Source organism: Aulonocara sp. 'chitande type north' Nkhata Bay, linkage group LG3 (assembly GCF_057382095.1).
Source record: "Aulonocara sp. 'chitande type north' Nkhata Bay isolate Kocher_YH1m ecotype deep benthic linkage group LG3, A_spYH_male_GT1.1, whole genome shotgun sequence".
NCBI classification, from domain to species: domain Eukaryota; kingdom Metazoa; phylum Chordata; class Actinopteri; order Cichliformes; family Cichlidae; genus Aulonocara; species Aulonocara sp. 'chitande type north' Nkhata Bay.
Window position 1 is genome coordinate 16,600,010 of NC_141346.1, and position 20,717 is coordinate 16,620,726.

General features: G+C 38.5%; 2 protein-coding genes and 1 long non-coding RNA gene across 5 annotated transcripts; 1 reads left to right on the plus strand and 2 right to left on the minus strand.

Moving 5' to 3' along the window:
* The first annotated feature begins 209 nt into the window (after positions 1-209).
* On the plus strand, positions 210-6,810 carry LOC147334213 (uncharacterized). Of its 3 annotated transcripts, XM_086286552.1 has the most exons (13): positions 246-313; positions 669-706; positions 1,006-1,090; positions 1,190-1,280; positions 1,421-1,509; positions 1,590-1,717; positions 1,812-1,863; positions 4,534-4,631; positions 4,733-4,869; positions 4,953-5,018; positions 5,206-5,252; positions 5,418-5,566; positions 6,285-6,809. In XM_086286552.1, the coding sequence occupies exons 2-13, from the start codon at positions 682-684 to the stop codon at positions 6,428-6,430; spliced, it is 1,113 nt and encodes a 370-aa protein (XP_086142678.1). In that variant the 5' UTR covers positions 246-313; positions 669-681; the 3' UTR covers positions 6,431-6,809. The 3 variants fall into 3 exon arrangements, with proteins under 3 accessions (XP_086142677.1, XP_086142676.1, XP_086142678.1); XM_086286550.1 differs by having other exon boundaries at positions 211-706; positions 6,285-6,810; XM_086286551.1 differs by lacking the exon at positions 6,285-6,809 and having other exon boundaries at positions 210-706; positions 5,418-5,631.
* Positions 6,450-8,359, minus strand: LOC147334214 (uncharacterized). Its single transcript, XR_015128454.1, has 3 exons — positions 8,292-8,359; positions 7,821-7,928; positions 6,450-7,258 (listed from the first exon to the last, which is right to left on the minus strand). It is a non-coding gene; the product is annotated as an uncharacterized LOC147334214 (long non-coding RNA).
* A 2,137-nt stretch (positions 8,360-10,496) lies between these two features.
* Positions 10,497-16,216, minus strand: LOC147334215 (interferon-induced protein 44-like). The gene is made up of 7 exons (XM_086285895.1): positions 16,177-16,216; positions 16,051-16,084; positions 15,722-15,914; positions 14,955-15,110; positions 14,655-14,826; positions 10,877-10,977; positions 10,497-10,776 (listed from the first exon to the last, which is right to left on the minus strand). The coding sequence occupies exons 1-7, from the start codon at positions 16,214-16,216 to the stop codon at positions 10,600-10,602; spliced, it is 873 nt and encodes a 290-aa protein (XP_086142021.1). The 3' UTR covers positions 10,497-10,599.
* Positions 16,217-20,717: the final 4,501 nt, after the last annotated feature.

Genomic DNA, 20,717 nt, shown 5'->3' on the forward strand with positions numbered 1-20,717 from the left:
AAAAAATTGTCAGGTGTCAGAAAAAAAAATGTCAGGTATCAGAAAAAAAATTGTCAGGTGTCAGAAAAAAAGTTGTCAGGTGTCAGAAAAAAAATTGTCAGGTGTCAGACAAAAAAGTTGTCAGTTGTCAAAAAAAAATTGTCAGGTATCAGAACACAAGGTACCAGAGAGAAAATCTTCCTTCAGGTGGCGCTGTTGTCATGTCCCACCCGAATTGATTTCCAAATATGTCATCAACGTGTGACCGTGGGAGAGCGTAAGGTCATTGACCTCACCGGAGTTTTACCGTGGTTCAGGCTCCTAACGACACAAGGTAAGTTTAACTTTTTCTCCCTTTTGTTCATATTTTTGCCACAGTTGTGTTATATTAAGTTGCAGTTATGTTGTGAAAGTTACATATCAGAGACGGAAAGCCAGTTTTGTACGAAACCAAATCAGTACTATTTTTGTCTGGCTAATTCATTCTAGCTAGCGACAGTGGTGAAACGTGATTCAAATTTAAACTGTTCAGTAATTGTTTTGTATACATTTCAGCAAATGGACAAGCTGAAAGCTCACGAGCAGCCTGCATCCTTTCTGTCGCTCTTTTTCTTTATTTCTCTTTTCTATATTGCTACTGTCGGGATATTTTTTGATCCCGATATGTTTTTTTCTGTTGTTGTTTTTAGACTTTGCTGCAATATGTCATCTGACGATGATGAAAGGAGTATCCGACTCTGGCTGGTTCCCATGACTGTACCAAAAATACTTTTTTTTTTTATTAAAAAAAGAGCATTAAAAATAAATGACTAAAGTACAACTTATTTATTAACTACTGTTCACCTCTTTCATATCAAAGAAGTGTATTTTTTGCTACACATGTTTTATTTGTGGGCACTGAATAGACGATGCTTTTAGTGTAATTGCCACATAAAAAGATTTAGTACTTTACTGGTTAATTACTTATGTTCAGTGTAAGAGGTGGGTGATCAATTAGACTGTTGTTGTTACACTTAACCTTTCAAGATATGATGATAATAACATTGTTCAACAAAGGCTTAAAACAAAAGGAAATCAGCTGTGCACTGAATTCATATGGGCATAAAATAAGGTAAGTCTGCATTTCAACAGTTTCCGTGACAACTCTCTAAAATGACAAAACATGCAGTTTGCATTTAATATAATGTAAGTCTGTGTTGTCTTTTAACAGTGAGAGGCATCTGAGACGAGTTTTAAAACTTCTAGGGTTGAAGCGAAGATGCCCCCAACGACCTTTTACTGAAATCCACAAAGCTGTGGAGGTAAGCGTTAAAACATCAGTGCAAAAAATATATATTTTCCTGAAGTCTGTGTCATGAGCTATTGTAGAAACAATAAATGTTATTTTCTGTAGTGATTTAAAAAAAACAAACATTCAATTGTCTGTTTGTTTGTTTTTTAGAGTGAGATGAAACAGTGGTCTCCTGAACAAGGAATCAGGGCAATGGTAAAGCGGGTAAGGGATGTCAGAGGAGTGCGGCCTTGTTACAGGTTGGTTAAATAGTGTGTATATGATCAAGTGTTCTCTTGTTTTACTGTTGAGCTCAGAGTAAAATCTATTGTTACTGTAGAGACGATGTTGCTAATATAATGAGGTATATGGATGCAAGTGGTCTTCAGAGGAGATCTCCTGGAAAGAAGAAAATTCCCCGTCGGAATTACATCAGCCGTGGTCCAAATGACACACGGCACATTGATGGTATTTATTTTATCTTTTCAATTAACCTTCCAAACATGTTTTGATGGTACTTCTGTTGAAACAAATTGTAATCATTATTTGTTGTTTCATATAGGCAATGATAAACTGAAGTTCTTTGGAATGTGGATACATTTGGGGATTGATGGGTAGGTTTGAATATGGCATTCGCTACTTAATTTATTATATTCAGTGATAGTACAAAGTTGCTTCAAGATAAGGATGTGCGGTAAACTGAGGTGTTATCTCTCCTGAGTAGTCTAGGGCAGGGATGGGCAAGTCCAGGCCTCGAGGGCCGGTGTCCTGCAGGTTTTAGATGTGTCCTTGATCCACAGCTGATTCAAATGGCTAAATTACCCTCACAACATGTTTTGTAGTTCTCCAGAGGCCTGGTAATGAACTAATCATTTTATTCAAGTGTGTTTACCCAGTGTGATATCTAAAACATGCAGGACACTGGCCCTCGAGGTCTGGATTTGGCCAAGCCTGGTCTAAGGGACCAAGATAAAGTATGAATAGTGAAGGAGGATTCAAGATGGCGGTTTTTAAAAGGCTTATTTCCTGCTAGTCTTAACCCTCTGATGCATGAATTATGAAAGCCTTGGTCAAGATTTTTTTCTTAAGTGCTTTTATTCTTCTCAGGACATGAAAAAAAATGTTTAACTCTTTTTTTTTCCAAAAATATGTTTTTTTATAAAGTTATAAACTTGTCCACTCCAGTGGACTACATGCGCCTGAGCACTTAGCATGAAATACTGTGAATTTACTGTAAAAATTAATTACCTCGTGTTCTATTGTAAATATACAAACACTTGTTTGCTTGTATCCTTTGAAAAACATCTCAGCAATTTTTTTGGAACTTTCAACTCATAAGGCCCCAATGTTTAGACGTAAATAACAAAACCAATCAACAGTCCTAGCTGTGAATCCTACACCTGAATATGGCAAACTATCTCCAACAAGAGAAACATTTTTGAGTCTACACAGTTCTATAACGATGCAGGACAGTATTACCAAGCCCTTAGTAGCATGCTGGAAGAAAACACAAACTGACATCTTAGTCTCTGCATCTCCAAACAGTTCTATGTTCATCACACCTAGGCTGTGCGAAAGTTTGCAACGCATCCAGGGCACAATGGCACACAGCATTGCATGCAGATGTATTTGGTCTTCCGTGTGCACGCAACATCATGGCACCTGTTTGCATTTTTCACCTCGGTCAGTTGGGGCCAGTGATATCCTGTGGCAAACCTGACCTCACAGGCTACTTTGATGACTGCTCTCCACTTCACGGGTTGTGGGGTCCCACTGGGTCTTCCTCTTTTGCATTGCTGGAGGGTGAATCTCTTCTCTTGTTACTGACAGTTCTTTCCCATACAAGTTGGTGTTGTATGTTATATTATCAATTAGATCTGCTGGAAACAGATGTCTGAAGAAATCTATGGGATCCTTCCCCTCCACATTCAATTTCCACTCTCCTAGAAAAGGAGGCAAGTCTCCAACCAAGTCATTGTCTTGGACTTTCCAAATATTTTTGCGGGCTTGAGTATGGTCAGGTGCCATGTACCCATCTCCCACAGCTCCCTGATCATACTGACCTTCCTCTTCATCCTGCCCCTCATCGTTCTCACTTTCTGCATCCTGACTGTCTGTGTCTTCATCATCCGTAGTTCCTATGTCTCTGTTCTGCTCTGGCAGCCACTCTCATCATCACTGGACTTATCACTGAACTCCTCATCACTGCACTCATCAATGAAATCATCATCACTGGAGCTGGATGGAATTTCCTGGACTATTCTGTACGCTGCCTTATTCTTTGCTGCATTTGAAGTCTACAAAATATGATAAAATAATTATTATAGTAACTCAAACTACAGCTGATCTGCACAGAAATATATATTTTAAATGAGTAGCTTATAAATGTAACAATTATATGCTTAATAATAACCAAAACAGTCCCAAAAAACAGTGAGACAATTTATGACTTATGTTAAAAAAATATAGTGGGTAATGCATGATGTCCACTACAGTGGACACATGGTTAATTGTAGTTTTCTACATATTAGACATAACAATTTCTTATTCCAAACAGATAATATCCTTCCCTAGATGTTACTGCATATCATCATATTTTTTTTACCTGTTGGGCTCTTTTAGCATAGAAGGATTGACAGGATATGCCAGCAGTGGTCGGCAGGGGTGACAGTTTGTCTGCCATCTTTGATTCAGAGGAAATTGACTTGCAGTTGCACTAACTGAACACTGAATTGACCTCAATGGAGCATGGCAGCAGAGAGCACTCTAGAGGCTAATATGCAGTTCCACCATAGAAACCAATGCATTAAAGAGATATGTACGTTTTAGTAGCTGTCCACTCCAGTGACCACTATGCATCAGAGGGTTAAAGTTCCATTTCAGACTGGCAGTTAATTTCAGGGAGGGCCAAGACCAACACAACAAACAAAACATCCCTGATATAAAGTAAACAGAATGTAACTCCAAAGAAAATAAAATGTACAATTTACGATAACCTACCTAACCAACACATAAACAGGAGAATACAAGGGATTACAAAACAAAAGGCAGCTCTCCCCTCGCGTCAGTCTGAACACAGTCAAGAGTCACATTCAATTCCAAAGGCATGTAAGCCTACACAACTATGGCAGTCAAAATGGCCGGAGGAACCAGAAACAACGCCTAGACATAATACAATGGAAAACCAGCATACTCTTGGGGAATGTAACAAAAACCAAACATAGTGCCAAAACATGATTAAATCATATGTACAAGTGGCCACTTTTCTGTTTCTTTCTTTTCAGATTTTCCAGGAAGGTTCTATGGCTAAAGGTGGGCACATCCAACCGCAAGCAAAACTTTGTGGCCAGATACTTGTTTGAGGCTGTTCAAGAACAGGGTGGTATGCAATATACTAAAAAATGGGGGGTTAAAAAAGATTACATTTTGTTAATAAATTTATTTTTTCATCATTCACTAATTATCTTCAGTTTGTGTCTTTAGGCTGTCCTCAAATGATTCGGGGGGACAGAGGAAAGGAGAACCTTGTTGTGGGTCAAATGCAGATGGCATTTCACATGCGAGATCTTGGGAATCAGGCATGGAGGTGCTTCAGAATGGGGACATCAGTGCACAACCAGGTATGTCTTTAAGCTGGTAAATGACTATTTCTAAAGTAACAACCTGACAACAAAACTGATAATGTCATGTTTCTGTTGTTTAGAGAGCTGAATGTTTCAACAGTATTTTAAAGCGGACATGGATTAAGAAATGGCTGACAACATTTGAGGTAAAGCAAATCTTTCACCTGTAAAACCTATTAACAAAGAGTAGCCATCCAAATTTCGTTAAACATACGATGGATTAGTTTATCTGAAAACACAAGGCCAGAATCTGTGTTTATGTACATCTGTACCTTTTCACTAATGAAATTCTCACCTTCACAACTTATGTCTTTTTCAAAAAAACATGCGTAGGCCATGATGGAGTCTGGGATCCTTGAACTGGACAATCCTGTGCACATGTAAGTCAATATTTTTAGACATGAAAAATAATCAAGCAGCAGTATGAAAGTATGTGGTCTAGGAATGCCTTTGTTTTTTGAGTACTGATTAAAATTTAGCTTTTACTTATTCTACCTCAAAGAAGCAGATGAACATATTAATTTTTTAATTCTCCTTTTTCATAGCAACTGCTTGCAGTACTCACACTTGCCACTGCTTCAAAGAGACTTAAAAACGGAGCAAACAGTTTGGAACACCCATGACATCCGCAAGCAACGCAATGCACCTGGTCCATTTGGGAAACCCGACCTTCTGTTTACCTCACCACCTCCTGGTATGTCATTTGAAAGCCTGTGGGGTTTTATTTTTTTGTTTGTTTTTTAACTTTCATTAGTTTACTTTTACTTTGATATAGCACTCTTCACAGGATAAAAGCCACAAAGTGGCTTCACAATAATATAAAACAGATAAACATAAAACAGCACAATCGAACATACAGAATAAATGCAATCAAGGAAACGTAATGATGGAGGCAGAGCATTCCATGACCTGGGAGCCACCGCTTTGGAAGATCTCTTGCCTCTGGTCTTCTGGTGGGACTACTAACAGCCATTGATTAGATGATCACAGGCTGGGAGAGGGAGCGTGGGGTTCTATAAGATCAGAAATTAAGGCAGGAGCTTCACGATTCGGAGCATTGAAAGTCATTACTAAAATTTTAAAATGAATTTTCTAAAAGATACTGGAAGCCAGTGTAATGAGCGTAAAACTGTTATAATGTGCTTTCTCTTTTGTGTCTTCCGAAGAAGCCTACTTGTAGTACAATAAGAGATTTCTGAATTTCTACTGTCAATACTAAAATGGCTTCATATTGACACCTTTAACTAAAAATTTATCTAAATGTTTGAGTGATATTTCCATCTTTAAGTTTCTGTAATAACATCTGTAAACACTGACTGCTTCTTATACAGGTTCTAGAACAGCTTTGTCATTATTCATTTATTTTTAACATTCAAAGTGAACATCTTTTCAATATTGTCTTTCATTCGCAGGATATGGCAATGTGCTGCACATTGTTGACCCAGACCTTTTAGACTATGCCAAGCAATTAATCTGTGAGAGGGAAGAGCCTTCACTGGTAGCAAACCAGGAATTCAGAGACATGTGCCAGAACATTTTAGAAAACAGCCACACCTGATGGTTGCCTTGCTGCATACCTCATGCTAGTCCAAGAGCTCACAACTGCCATGAACAGAAATGCAGTTCCTACACTTTCTACGTTTGCCGAGGCAAATGACATATACATCTTTCTGAAGAGAGAGAGGATGGAAGGTGCACCAGTAAACATTTCCAATGACCAATAAAATCATACAACAGTGTTTGTTAACATTTATTTATCCTTGTTTAAAATCAACAGGTAATTTGAAAACTGTCTGACCAACAAAATGTACAATAAAATGTTGAAATACAATTGACAAGGTGCCATCTTTCATAATGATTCAGTGTTTCATTTACCACAACTTTTGTTAACAATAATGTAGAACATAATTCACATTGAAAGACTTTTGAACTGCAGACTGTAGCAACATTACCACTTGTAGCCATATCAGCTCGTAAGATCAAGGCCTGACTTGAGAAACTTAACAACATCAGATGCGGAAGGCCTTGAGTCTGGGTCATAGCTCACCAAACCACCAAGAAAACTGTTTTTGTCACTGAGATGTGATAGGGCATGTGGTGGGGTTTTGGTGGCCATTAGTGCAGCCAGTTCTCTTTGTTTTTTAACCATCCACGGAGCGGAACCCGTCAGGATCTCCAGATATGTGGCTCCGAGGGACCACATGTCTGTCTGGAACGAGGCCTCTTCAAACATCAGTATGCATTCAGGGGCCATGTAAAGATATGTGCCACCAGCTGGACCAGTAGCCTGGGCAGTGAACTTACTCCCTTGACGAAGCATCACAGTGTCTCTTATGTTTGCCATGCCCCAGTCTGTCAGGACTGCCTTCTTAGAAGGGTGGTGAACCTATAAGGTATACATATGAGAACTTACCAGGTTGTCTAAAATTTCACAAATGTTATCAAAAATGTCATTCCAAAGACCACAGCTCATAATTGGGGAAAAAAAAAACCCTCAAAGCTTTTAGCACCCAGATCACCCAATCACTGCAGATTTATTCTGAGATTGTTTATTATACCCAACATTAAAATTAACAGATTGGTTAATGATCCAACCCGGTTTTATAGTCCTGTGCATTTTTTAATCCCCATTCCACTTAAGCAAGTGGTACAGACTAATAAAATAATAGAAACTTTCAGTTTGTAAAGCCTAAACTTACAACATGTTTGGGAATTTTGTAGGTGTGCAAGAACCAACATATTAAAGAAAAATTGGACTATTAAAGAAACAATGTAAGGCTTCTTACTTTAAAAAAAAATCCTTTATATGAATATGCCAGAAAAGTTTCTCATTGTTCAAATGTAGTGTTTAATAGACTGAAGAGAATAAAGTTAAATAAATAATATACTATTTTTATTTTGATCTTCAAAAACAAAGTGGAGAAAAAGAAAAATACAATATGGCTTACCATGACATTTGCTGGCTTTATATCCTGGTGAATGATTCTCTGTGCATGGATGTACTCTACTGCCATGGATAAGTCCAGTGATATGAAACCGGCATCATCCCCTTCAAGCTATCAAGACAATATATAATATTAATAAAACAATGCATAGCCAGGTGTGACAATCTAACATGTCTACCACTGGAAATGTATTACTTCAAATAGGATTAGTATTCAAATGCAACTGCTCGTAAGCTTTCAGCTTGTCCATTTGCTGAAATGTATACAAAACAATTACTGAACAGTTTAAATTTGAATCACGTTTCACCACTGTCGCTAGCTAGAATGAATTAGCCAGACAAAAATAGTACTGATTTGGTTTCGTACAAAACTGGCTTTCCGTCTCTGATATGTAACTTTCACAACATAACTGCAACTTAATATAACACAACTGTGGCAAAAATATGAACAAAAGGGAGAAAAAGTTAAACTTACCTTGTGTCGTTAGGAGCCTGAACCACGGTAAAACTCCGGTGAGGTCAATGACCTTACGCTCTCCCACGGTAACACGTTGATGACATATTTGGAAATCAATTCGGGTGGGACATGACAACAGCGCCACCTGCAGGAAGATTTTCTCTCTGGTACCTTGTGTTCTGACACCTGACAACTTTTTTTCTGACACCTGACAATTTTTTTTCTGACACCTGACAACTTTTTTTCTGACACCTGACAATTTTTTTTCTGATACCTGACAATTTTTTTTTTGACAACTGACACCTGACAATTTTTTGTCTGACACCTGACAATTTTTTGTCTGATACCTGACTTTTTTTTTTTTTGACAACTGACACCTGACAATTTTTTTTCTGACACCTGACAATTTTTTTTCTGATACCTGACAATTTTTTTTTTGACAACTGACACCTGACAATTTTTTGTCTGATACCTGACGATGTCCTAAAATGTACACCGTATCCTGGTCAAATATCGTATCAATTTCAAAATACACTTGTACACATTTAAGGCTATTCATCATCTCTCCCCTCCATATCTCTCCGATCTGGTTGAGATCACCGCCCCATCTCGTTGTCTCAGATCTACTTCTTCCCTTTCACTCTCCGTCCCCTCCCCCCGTCTTGCCACCATGGGGAGCAGGGCTTTCAGCTGCTCTGCTCCACGACTCTGGAATTCCCTACCTCCTCTCTCTTTAAGTCCCAACTCAAAACTCACTTGTTCAAAATAGCTTATCCCACATAACCTCTTCATTCTGCTATTTTAAATTTGTTTACGTCTTGTGCTTTTATGATTGTGTAAACTGCTTGCTTTTATGTTGCTTTTTATTCTGTGTACAGTGACCTTGAGTATTTTGAAAGGCGCTTTCAAATAAAATGTATTAATAATTCAACTACAACAGCAAAAAGCAAGACGCAAGTCACCAGAGTTCTTTGTGTTACTCGTGCACCAGGGAGAGAACCGCAACAGTGCCGTTCCTTCGGTTGACCCCAGTTGCTCTTGTCTGCTCCCTCGTAACACTGCTCTTTTATTGAGGTTACATGAATATGCATAAGTTATGTACATAAGTTTTGTAAAATATGACATTTTACATTGGCGTACACGTAAACAAAGGGTACCTTGTCTGTGTGTCATGTAGGTGTGTGTGTGTGTGTGGGGGGGGTTAATCCAGCAGTTCATTTAAAAAAAAGGAACTTATACTAAAACAGACATAGATGTGTTTATCCTACCATAAAACAATAAAATAAGGTACGACCTTAGGATCTGTGTGTGCATGCCAGTACACTCTGGAAGGCACACAGAGTCTTTACAGACTGCTAAGGATCAAACCTCTATCATTATGCAATCAAACTCTATGCATATATGGGTAAATATTTCTAAGCATAAATGACAATCCAGCAATATAAACCTGACAGTCATTTGACATGAACTGAAACAGAATAGTTTTAATTATATTTGGTGGTGGTTTAAAAGTCTTCCTTCTTATTCCCGCTCTGCCAACTCTCAGCCTCATTCTGTCTCTGCGCTTCCTCCTAGCCTACAACAGCTAGAGCTTCAAGTCAGGGTCTTCTCTTTCATGTTCCTTGCAACATTCTCCTTTTCTTTACGGGTCTGGCTCTAATACCTATCACTGCCGAGATGGGCCATCGGAGTCTGCCAAATATCTCTATAAAAATTGTGTACATCAACAAATCATGTTCATTCTTTGTAATGATCTCTCTTTATTTAAGTGGCCTCTAGGCCACTTTTGACAAGCTCAAGCTTTTTGGAAGCTTTGTGTGTTTTCCAGACTTACCTCAAACACCCATATTGTATGGAGTTATGGAGATCTCAGTTATTTACTTTATAAATTTCTCATTTTTATGTAGTGTATTACAATTATGGGGTGTTTTTGTTACCATTTTTTTTCTTTTGTTCCTTCTGTTTTGTTTCCTTGATTATAGTCAGAATAATTTTTGTTCACCCAGGGCTTCCATGTCTCCCTAATTGCCTCATGCATGTATTTATGGGCTCAGTCTCCCTTTGGCCTTTGACAGAGCATCTGGTAATACAGGAAACTAAAACAACTTTAATAATAAACATTTACAAAACAAATTTAGAGGATTCATATTTTTCCACTAGTCTTAAAACACATCTTGGAAATTTTCAGGGAAATATAGAAATTAAATTTCTTGATTTCAGACTTTTGATGGAACCATGCTTTTCACTCACACACAATGTAACACATACAATGATTGCGATGGTTTTAACACTTGAACCAAAACCACACTTTCAGTACAGTGGATGTCTAGGTCTGGGGTCTTAAGTTTCTGTTGAGGGAGTCATTTCCAATGTCAATGATGTTTCTCATGGCGTTCATTATTATAGCATCAATGTCAGGATTCAGTTCTCTTTCTGAGTGGTAGTTCTTCACTGGAAAAATAAAGTTAATAGGGATGCCCACACGTTTGCTGAACTGCTCAATCTAAATTAAAAAACAAACAAGAAATATAAAAAATATGAGAATTATTTTGACAGTTTAATTATAATGCATTCCTGTATACAGTTCTATTAAAATAATGTACCCTTTGCTGCAGACATTCGCTTCTGTAGACATTTGTCACATCATGTTTTATCTCAGGAAAAGCCTCGTCAATTTTGGTGAAAATTGCCACTTGTGGAATCTCTGACAAAATAAAATACAAATATTGAGTAAATGGATTGTGATGTGAGATAAGTTTTTCCTAACACTTCTAGTTGTACATAAAAGACGGTGGTCCAATTTCTATCTGTAGTGATGTGCGATACCACTGATTTCCTTTCCAATCCGATACCAAGTAACATTCAGGGTGGTATCGACGATACTGATTTGATACCGATACTTTGTACAAAAACTTATTTTATTTATTGTATCTCAAATGATAGCATCATAATGATTACAGGATATCAGATTACTTGTTTTTATCACTTAATAATGCAGAGTTCATCATATAGAAATAAAAAAACATGAAGTTGCTTTGAACACCTTGCCAGCCTACATCACTAAAGGACTCCATGAGAGACGTCTGTCTCGCCCTAGCAGCACCTGTCCCTCTCTTCAGTTCGCCTCAACATAGCTCGTCATATTCTATGATATGATTTACTCTGAGGTGTTTGACAAGGTTAGTGATGTTGCTGCAACCATACATGCCGACCCTCTCGATTTTTCCGACAATCCCGAATTTCAGTGCCCCTCCCAAACATCTCCCGGAGCCACCATTCTCCCAAATTTCATTTCTCCCGATTTTCAACAAAATTGAAAAACCATATCGCAGAATTCAAAGCGCGGCCCGGCCAATTCCAGTTTCCAACAATGACGGCAGCTACTTAGTTTTAATATTACTCTTATTTCTCTTTCTGGGTTGCAATTTTTTTAAACATATTTTCAGGTGAGAATGTAGCTGTGTAAACTTCAAATATCTGAGCCGATCGACACATCGTCTTCAAACCCCGCGGTCTTTCGCTACTCGGGTTAAACATGATATATAAGTCACTTTGATAATTTAAAAATGTTATTGTTTGGCTTTTTCAGTGTTTTATTTGTTCGTGAGTAAATCGGTTTGGCTGATATTAAAGTTAGATTAGATGACATTAAATTTAACTTTATTAATCCTTCGGGTGGGTTCCTCCGGGGTTTTCACACAGCTGAATAAACGTCAAACAGAAACTGATTAAACAGAAGAGTGAGGCGGTCGAGAATTTACGTCAGCGCCCGGTTATATTTTAGATAGCAAGGAGCAGACGGCAGAGTTTCACTCCACCGAGGGAGCTCGTGACGTACTACCCGGCAGGGCCGTGCAGAGAGGTTTAAAGGGGTGGGTGCTCAAAGTTAAAAAGGGGCACATTGAACCAGGCTGAATAACAACAACACACATTCATCAAGAATCTAATACGGGAAGGGCAGGGCTGTGTTGATCTGAGACTGTAGACATTAAAACGTCCATAAGAGAGATGGTAGCTGATTAAACAAGTGTCATGAGATAATAACTAAATGCAAAGATTGGTGACAGCGCTTGGAACCATAAGGCAACAAAAAACTGTGAGAAATAAACTCGGCTCTGCCTGTGAATCACTCTTTGCTTCTCTTCTTCCTTCCATCCCATCTTTTCATATATCACTCTCCACTTGCTGTCTATCTGAGAACAAGGCACAACTTGCTATTGCAATAAACTATAATTTAATTATCCACACCTAACAACTCTTGCACTTAATCTATAATAAAATGATGACAGAAAATGTTATAGCCCTGCCTTTAGTAGCCTCAAACAGCTCCTACTGTTTCCTCCTCATGTCCTTACCAGGCATGTCTGGACAATGTTATATCATGAGTAATAATTTTTTTTAATCCATCTAAATAAAACACACACATGCACACACAGGGACATTTTAGACCTTCTTCAGAATACTGTATATACTATGGGCATCACGGTGCTGATCCAGAATCCTTACATTATTATTTATTACTAGAGCTACAATAATAAAGCAATGAGGAGGGGGAAGTAATAAATATGAAATAATGTATTTATGATGATTCCATTTGTTTCACTATCCACTCTGTGCAGGGCAAAGCTTATTACATTTTTAAACTGTAGAGATACAATAATTTTACTGCTGTAAAATCCAAATTTTGTCTTATTTAAAATATAAATCTAATATAATCTGCGTCTTAATGTATGTTCTTTAAAATACAGTGTGTGTTTTTTAATATATTATAATTATAATAATGCATAATTATGTGGACATGCATATTAGATCGTTTTTTAGTGAAATATAATCCCTCCAGAAAGGCAGGAAAAGCCCTGTAACTTACTTTAAAACTAAATATGTTTCTTAATACCTTAAAACTAAATATTTTCCCTAAAACGGTGACAGAGCTACAGACCCATGACAGCCTTACACAGGTAGCCAGCAGCTATGACCAGCACTACTTGTGCAGTTAATAAAAGGACAGGTAATGTTTGTCGCGCTGTTGCACACACAGCACGCTCGTTTGTTTCAGTTCGTCAGTTGCCACAAGACAGCTTACCAACGTGTACGTAATAAGCTAATAATAATAATAATAATAATAATAATAATAATAATAATAATAAATTTTATTTATGAGCGCCTTTCAAGTCACCCAAGGACACTTTACAATAGAATAAAACACTTAGTAAAACAATGGGAGAATAAGAACAATAAAATACAAGCACAAGATAAAATGAACAAACAGTGGATTCACAGTGAATATGCAGATTTGAACAGATGAGTTTTGAGTTGGGATTTAAACTGGGGGAGAGAACCAATATTTCTTATTTCAGGGGGCAGAGAGTTCCACAGCCTGGGAGCAGAGCCGCTGAAAGCTCTGCTTCCCATGGTGGTGAGGCGGAAGGAAGGTACAGTAAGCTGGATAGAAGAAGAAGAACGAAGTGAACGGGCAGAACAAGTGGTGGTTAACAGGTCAGAAAGGTAAGAAGGAGCGAGGTTATGAAGGGCCTTGAAGGTGAGCAGAAGAAGTTTGAAAATTATCCGGAATTTCACAGGGAGCCAGTGAAGTTCCTGAAGAACAGGGGTGATGTGCTGGTAGGAGGGGGTTCTGGTGATAATGCGAGCAGCAGAGTTCTGAACCAGTTGAAGCTTATGGAGGGATTTTTGGGGGAGACCATGCAGAAGAGAATTGCAGTAGTCAATACGGGAGGTAACAAGACTATGTACAAGAATGGACGTAGACTGGGTGGAAAGAGAAGGAAGCAATCTGTTAATGTTACGTAGATGGAAGTAGGCAGAACGGGTGAGATTATTGATGTGAGATTTATAAGAAAGTGTACTGTCTAGGATGACACCAAGGCTCTTAACCTGAGGAGAAGGGAGAACTGTGGAGTTATCGATGGTGAGTGAGAAATGGTTTGCCTTCAAAAGGTTTGGATTTGGTGCCAATAAGGAGGATCTAATACTCCTGTTTGCCACACACTACAGTGTACGCTGTACACCTACTTACTGGTTTTGTCGTCTGTGTCTCTGAGTTAACTTGTGTTTCTCCTACAGCTCCGGACCGCTAAAAATGCGCGTGCTCTTTGTGAGCTCGTTCCTGGCTCGTAACCAGCGCGTTCTGCCGTCAAGGGCGATCGTTGGTTAAATGTGATCATGTAACTGATGCAAGCCAGATCCTTTTATTTAGCAAAACTGTGATTAATAGTATATATTATTCACAATGTGAATAAGTGTTATTCTTTATTGATGGGTGTTTACACTGAAATGGCAACAAACAATAACAACTGATGGCTTACATTAGATTTTTTAAGGCAATTGGTCCCATTGTAAAAAGAAGGAGTGATTTTTGCTCACCCAGCTCAGTGGCTTCATCTCTGACGTCCTGTATTGCTTCCACAGTGGCATCATTCATCAGAGATGCAGTGTTGGCATCAACAACACAAACCAAAACGTGCACTTTGTCGTTCTCAGTTGGAGTTCTGTTGTAGTATCTATCGCCTTTTGACAGTTTGTTTTCAGGGTTGAACTAAAAGATAAAGCGTAAACATAAAACAAATAATGTAAAATGATGAATTACCGAAAAATTACCAAAAATAATATGAAAATCTTTTCTTTTAACTGAACATCAGAATTTTAAAAATGCAGTAACTCTACCACGTAACCATCCTTTATGTGGCCCTTCAGCGCCTGTTTGACATGTTTCACATGAATCCTTCTGTTTCTTCTGCTGGTTGTGAATTTCAACCCTACCATGTCATTTAGGACAAAAGGGTAAAAGGCATTTCCCTTTTTGATCTTGTAGGTTGTATACTGTGGATCACATATGGAGAATACATTTATTTATTTTAACATTCAAACACTCTCAGAAACAGGTCCCATAATGATTATAAATTCAGAAGCAATTTACAGTCTATTGAGCTCTTGTTATTTTTATAACTTGTTGCCACCACAGCATCACCACTGGGTTAGTGGAATTTCATACCAAAACTTCAATGTGAAGACTTAAGTTATTATTTTGGCCTTTTGAAACCAGAAGTGGTGAGCAAGGGGCGAATCAGATAGAGAAACTAAAGTGCCACTACTACTAGAAAGCGGCATTGGTACCATGAGCTGGTGAGGCAGGAGGGGCTAACAAAATTAGACAACAATAGCTATTGTATATAGTAATAGCTAGCTAATTAGCACTAACTATTTCCAGGTTAGCTCATTGACGCTACTGATAGGATAGGAACAGGGTGCATTCATTTATCCAATTCTAGTTCTCCACCACAAGTTAACTTCACATACATGACAGTAAAAGATAGATAATAGCCTTCACCAACTTGCACATTCATGGATAAAGCCAGATCACTGATCTGCCTACAAGTTATTTAGTGAGTCACATATTAACTGTTACTGGCATAGTTGTACTCTGTCCATACCTTTTTGGTGAAACAGTCACAAGAGTTAGCCACCAAAGCCTCGCAACATACTCTCTTTTGTAAGACGCTGTTTACAGAATTGATGAAACTAGATTTTCCAGCTCCAACTGGACCATGAAGAAGGATCCTAAGATTTTGTTCTTCAACCTCAGGTTTGTAGTTCTCCACAACATGCTGATCAGTTGGGTTCTCTCTGCTCAGGAAAGGAAATATTACATTATCTCACACCTTACATGGAAAAAATGAATAGACATGGAAAATCTGGGTAGTTTACTGACTAAACAGAGGAAATAATTCAAATGTATTTTTTTTCTGTGAGCTTCACTCACCCATTGTTAATTTTCCTCCATGGTTTTTCAAGAACTGACAAGAAACAATTTAATGAGAAAATAACATCAATGTATAGTGCATTTTTTTATTGGATGACAACTCGTATAGCTTTTGAATAAACTTACGTAGAGATGGAGCAGCTGTTGTTGAAGACGAAGAACCCATAACTGAAACATGAAGTATTTATTCTATTTAATTCAAAGTTTACAGAAACAATTTCATTTTTGCTTTGGATTAAAATGAACCTACCTTTGCTGGAGAAAGCCTGCCACCCAATGCCAGAATGTGAACCTATCTACAGTTTTAAAGTCTTCCAAATCCGTTTTTACTTTCAATTTGACTTCTGGGAATTCCCCTTGATCACAGTTTACTTTAATTTTCATCCTGTTTATAGATAACATCAAAACAGCAACATGTTGATGTTTCCACTCTCACGTTCACTGAGAATATTTAATCTCACATTTCATTTGGTTGAGTTTGATATACTTCCATTATATAAAGTCATGTATACCCACAAGGGGTTCTGCAAATTGTTAGTTTTTTTATCTTATAAGTAACATTTTTTATACAGTACTTTCTAAATAAAAGATCACAAAATGCTTCTCACAAGGATAACAAATCATAATTACTTTGCTAATAGTTGAGCTTGTCATGGGCGACTAGGCTTATTCAGGGTTAGGATTTAAATGCAGACATAAACAGAACAACCATTCAAACTTTAAAATGTTCTTAAAGTATTGGGTTATTCATGTACAATTCAGATTTTTCATATCTGTTACCATTTTCATCCTATCCCTCTTTAAGTTTTCAGTTTCATCTTTGTGATTTTTTAGATACAAATACATGCATTGTTATGGTTGCTATGCACTTGGCTTTGAGTGGGCCTTTCGCAATATTCTCTTCATGTCCAAACAACTTCTTGTTCAGCTGACACTTGCGAGACTTTATCAAAGGTGTAAGAATCACAGCAGATGCCTTTGTGTCAAAGTAACTAAGAATAGAACACAGGAAAAACATAAATTTTTAGATGGGAAACTGTTCTTGAAGTATACTGTGTGTGTGTGTGTGTGTGTGTGTGTGTGTGTGTGTGTGTGTGTGTGTGTGTGTGTGTGTGTGTGAGACACCAACTCTCTGCCATCTATAATCCAGTTTTGAGATCCCTTCCCAGACGCCTTAATGCCCACTCACATCCTGGGCCATCTGATCTCAGGAATTCGCATGATAAGATGGGGCCAGGTTTCACAATGAACTCACCCGAAACTGTTCTTGAAGTATACTGTGTGTGTGTGTGTGTGTGTGTGTGTGTGTGTGTGTGTGTGTGTGTGTGAGAGGGAGAGAGAGAGAGAGAGAAAGAGAGAGAGAGAGAGAATGAGAAGTGTGCATGAAGTGTGATTTTATCGTGGTAAGTACTGCTAAGTACAAGTCTGCCACTGTTTTCTTCCTTTTAGTTACTTCCGAAAAGAAAACCTAATTTCTGCCGTTAAATAGGCTTCTGAACAAATTTAAACTTTTTAAAATCATGCAAAATGCAAAATGCAAAATACATGCCCCAAAATGTATTCTGTAACGTATTCCGTTACGTTACTCAATGACAGTAACGTATTCTGAATACTTTGGATTACTTAATATATTATCATGCTTTTTACAACAACGTGAATGTACTATTGCTGTGTGATTTATTGCCATTACTGAAGGTACGCGACTCCGAACTGTAGTAAAGGGACCTCTGACTAATACGGCGGGGTCCCTGTCGGCTCGTAGCCGAAAACTAGCTTTACTTTGTTGTGTGGGTCAACTTTTCTTGCGAGAGCCAGAGAGAGGCGTTGAAAGGCTGCTCCGAAGCAGAAACCCGCATTGCAAAGCTGGAAGACCGGGTCCAAAACGCGGAACAGGTGATGCTAAAGATGTTAAAAATTATCAACGAGCAAGAAAACAAAATTGTGGATCAGGAAAGCCGGGCCCGGCGAAAGAATCTGAGGCTGTATAATGTCCCTGAAGGAGTGGAGGGGTCTTCGATGACAGTTTTTGTGGAAAAAGTATTGACGGAATGCCTCGACCTCCCCCAGGGCACAGAGCTTGGTATTGAGAGATCACACCGGGCCCCGGGAGCAGTGAGGAACCGAGAGGGAACCCCACGTTCGATATTGATTTGTTTTGCACGTTACAACACCAAGGAAGAAGTTTTGCGTAAAGCGTGGGCCAAGAGGACTGTTCTGTTGAACGGTCAGAAAATATATTTTGATCAGGATTATGCACCAGCTATTCTGCGAAAACGTAAAGGCTACGCTGAAGCTAAAAGAGCTCTGAAACAACAGAACATAAGGTTCCAGACTCCTTATCCTGCTAAATTAAGGGTCTTCTATCAAGAGGGAACCATGCTCTATGCGACGGCGGAGGAAGCAACCGCGGACATGCGGACAAGGGGATTTCAGATTGATAAAGTTGCCCAGAAGCAGACCTTAACGGAACAGCTGTCAAATTTGACGTGGGCGAAGATTGGAAAGTCGCAGCGGTGTGACTCGGAGGGACATAGAGAAAGTCCCAATAGTGAGCAGCTTCAGCTATCTAGAAGGTGCTCTCCCTCTACGACAGGAGACTAATGGAGATATACTGTGCGGCCGCAATGGGTGAGATAACAAATACTTTTCCCTTATTAGATGATTAAGATTGCAGAGAGACTGTGGAGAAATGCACCTTAAAGGAGCTAGCAGGGGCCCTTGCCCTCCAGTCAGGGGAGGTTTCCCCCTGTCTATGGGATATACGTGCCAGGGTCTGTTAGGACTGACCCCAACCTTGGAATCACATATTATTTTTGTTTTTTTGTCTTGTTTTGTTTTTTCTTTGTCCGATTCTGGACGATTGTGGTTGTTTATTATTTGGGTTGTTAAAGGGAGTTTACCAGTTGATAAATTAATTAAGTCTGGATATTTTATTTCGGATAAATGACTACTAGAGGAATTAAGGTTATATCTTTTAATGTGAATGGGCTCACGAATCCCATTAAACGAAGTCGAATCTTGAATAAAATGAAGAAAGATCGAGCGCAGATAGTATATTTACAAGAGACACACTTGAATAATAATGAACATGAAAAACTCAGGAGGATGGGTTTTACAAATATGTTCTCCTCAGCGTATGAATCAGGCCGCAGACGGGGCGTGGTAATCTTGATTTCCAGGGCACTGAACTTTGAAAAGTCATTTGAACTTAAAGATAAGGATGGGAGATTTATACTGGTACGGGGAACAGTTGATGGTAATCAGGTTACTCTAATGAATGTGTACGCCCCACCAGGAAGTGACCTAAGTTTTTTTAAGTACATTGTTAACATAATGGTGACAGAAACTCAAGGCCCTTTAATTTGCGGCGGTGATCTGAATATACGCCTACAACCGGACCTAGATAGCTCTAAAAGAAAGAAGCCGGGATCGAGTACATTATATAAAAGAATCTCAGCACTGTTCGATGAGGTGGGTTTAATTGATGTATGGAGAAATCGCTTTCCTACAAGGAGGGATTACTCTCATTTTTCAGCCCCACACTCACTTTACACGAGGATAGATTATTTTTTAATGTTTGGAAGAGATAGGGATAAAATCTTAACATGCGAGATGGGCTTGATAGATATAAGTGATCACGCACCGCTGTACCTAACGATTGATATGAATGTACACCCAAAAGTTTCAATTTGGAGATTGAATTCATCCCTGCTTAAAGATGTAGAATTTAGGAAAGTAATAAAGGCAGAGCTCAAAGATTACCTTGAAATTAATGATAATGGGGAGGTTTTACCCCCGATACTATGGGACGCATTAAAAGCTGTTATGAGGGGGAAGATTATAGCATTTGCCTCCTTCCAAAAAAAAGCAAGAGAGAAAAAAATGGAAGATTTACAAGCGATTCAAAAACAATTAGAAAGTGAGCACAAACATAAGCCTTTAGCGGGCACCTTGCAGAAACTAACAATGATTAGAAATGAAATAAATACGCAGAGTATACAGACGATAAAGAGAAAATTGTTATATTTGAAACAGAAACATTATGATGGAGGATCGCAATCAATGAAAATTTTAGCATGGAAACTTAAGAAGAAGATAGCGGAGAATACTGTAACTAAAATCAAACACCCAGAGACGGGGAATATAATGACTCATCCTTGCAAGATACAAAACGCCTTTGAGTCATTTTATAAAACATTATATGCGGGAGTCCCAGGGGGGGCTGAACAGGAAATGGACAACTTCCTGAACTCTTTATGCCTACCAAGCTTTAACGAGGAACAAAATAAAACGATGATAGCGGAGGTGACGGAAGCTGAACTTATGAATGCCATCAATAGGCTGAAATCAAATAAGTCACCAGGCTCCGATGGTTACACCGCGGAGTGGTATCGGGAATTCAAACAGGACTTGATCCCTACACTACTTACTACTTTTAACTGTGTGTTAAAAACAGCGCAAATTCCACCGAGTTGGAAGGAGGCAATTATTTCGGTTATTCCGAAAGAAGGGAAAGACAAAATGGAGTGTGGCTCATATAGACCTATTTCTGTCCTTAACATAGATTATAGATTGTTTACTTCGATAATGGCCAGGAGAATGGAAGAATTTTTACCTGACTTAATTAGCAATGATCAAACGGGGTTTATAAGACGACGACAGACCCA

Excerpts from the sequence above, each read along its gene's own strand:
- LOC147334213 (XM_086286550.1), top strand. The coding sequence starts at position 538 with ATGGACAAGCTGAAAGCTCACGAGCAGCCTGCATCCTTTCTGTCGCTC. Across the intron at positions 5,253-5,417 it reads CTGGACAATCCTGTGCACAT|CAACTGCTTGCAGTACTCAC; the intron begins GTAAGTCAATAT and ends CCTTTTTCATAG. Across the intron at positions 5,567-6,284 it reads GTTTACCTCACCACCTCCTG|GATATGGCAATGTGCTGCAC; the intron begins GTATGTCATTTG and ends TTTCATTCGCAG.
- LOC147334215 (XM_086285895.1), bottom strand. The coding sequence starts at position 16,216 with ATGGGTTCTTCGTCTTCAACAACAGCTGCTCCATCTCTAC. Across the intron at positions 15,915-16,050 it reads TGGAGGAAAATTAACAATGG|AGAGAACCCAACTGATCAGC; the intron begins GTGAGTGAAGCT and ends TTTCCTGAGCAG. Across the intron at positions 15,111-15,721 it reads GTGACTGTTTCACCAAAAAG|TATACAACCTACAAGATCAA; the intron begins GTATGGACAGAG and ends TGTGATCCACAG.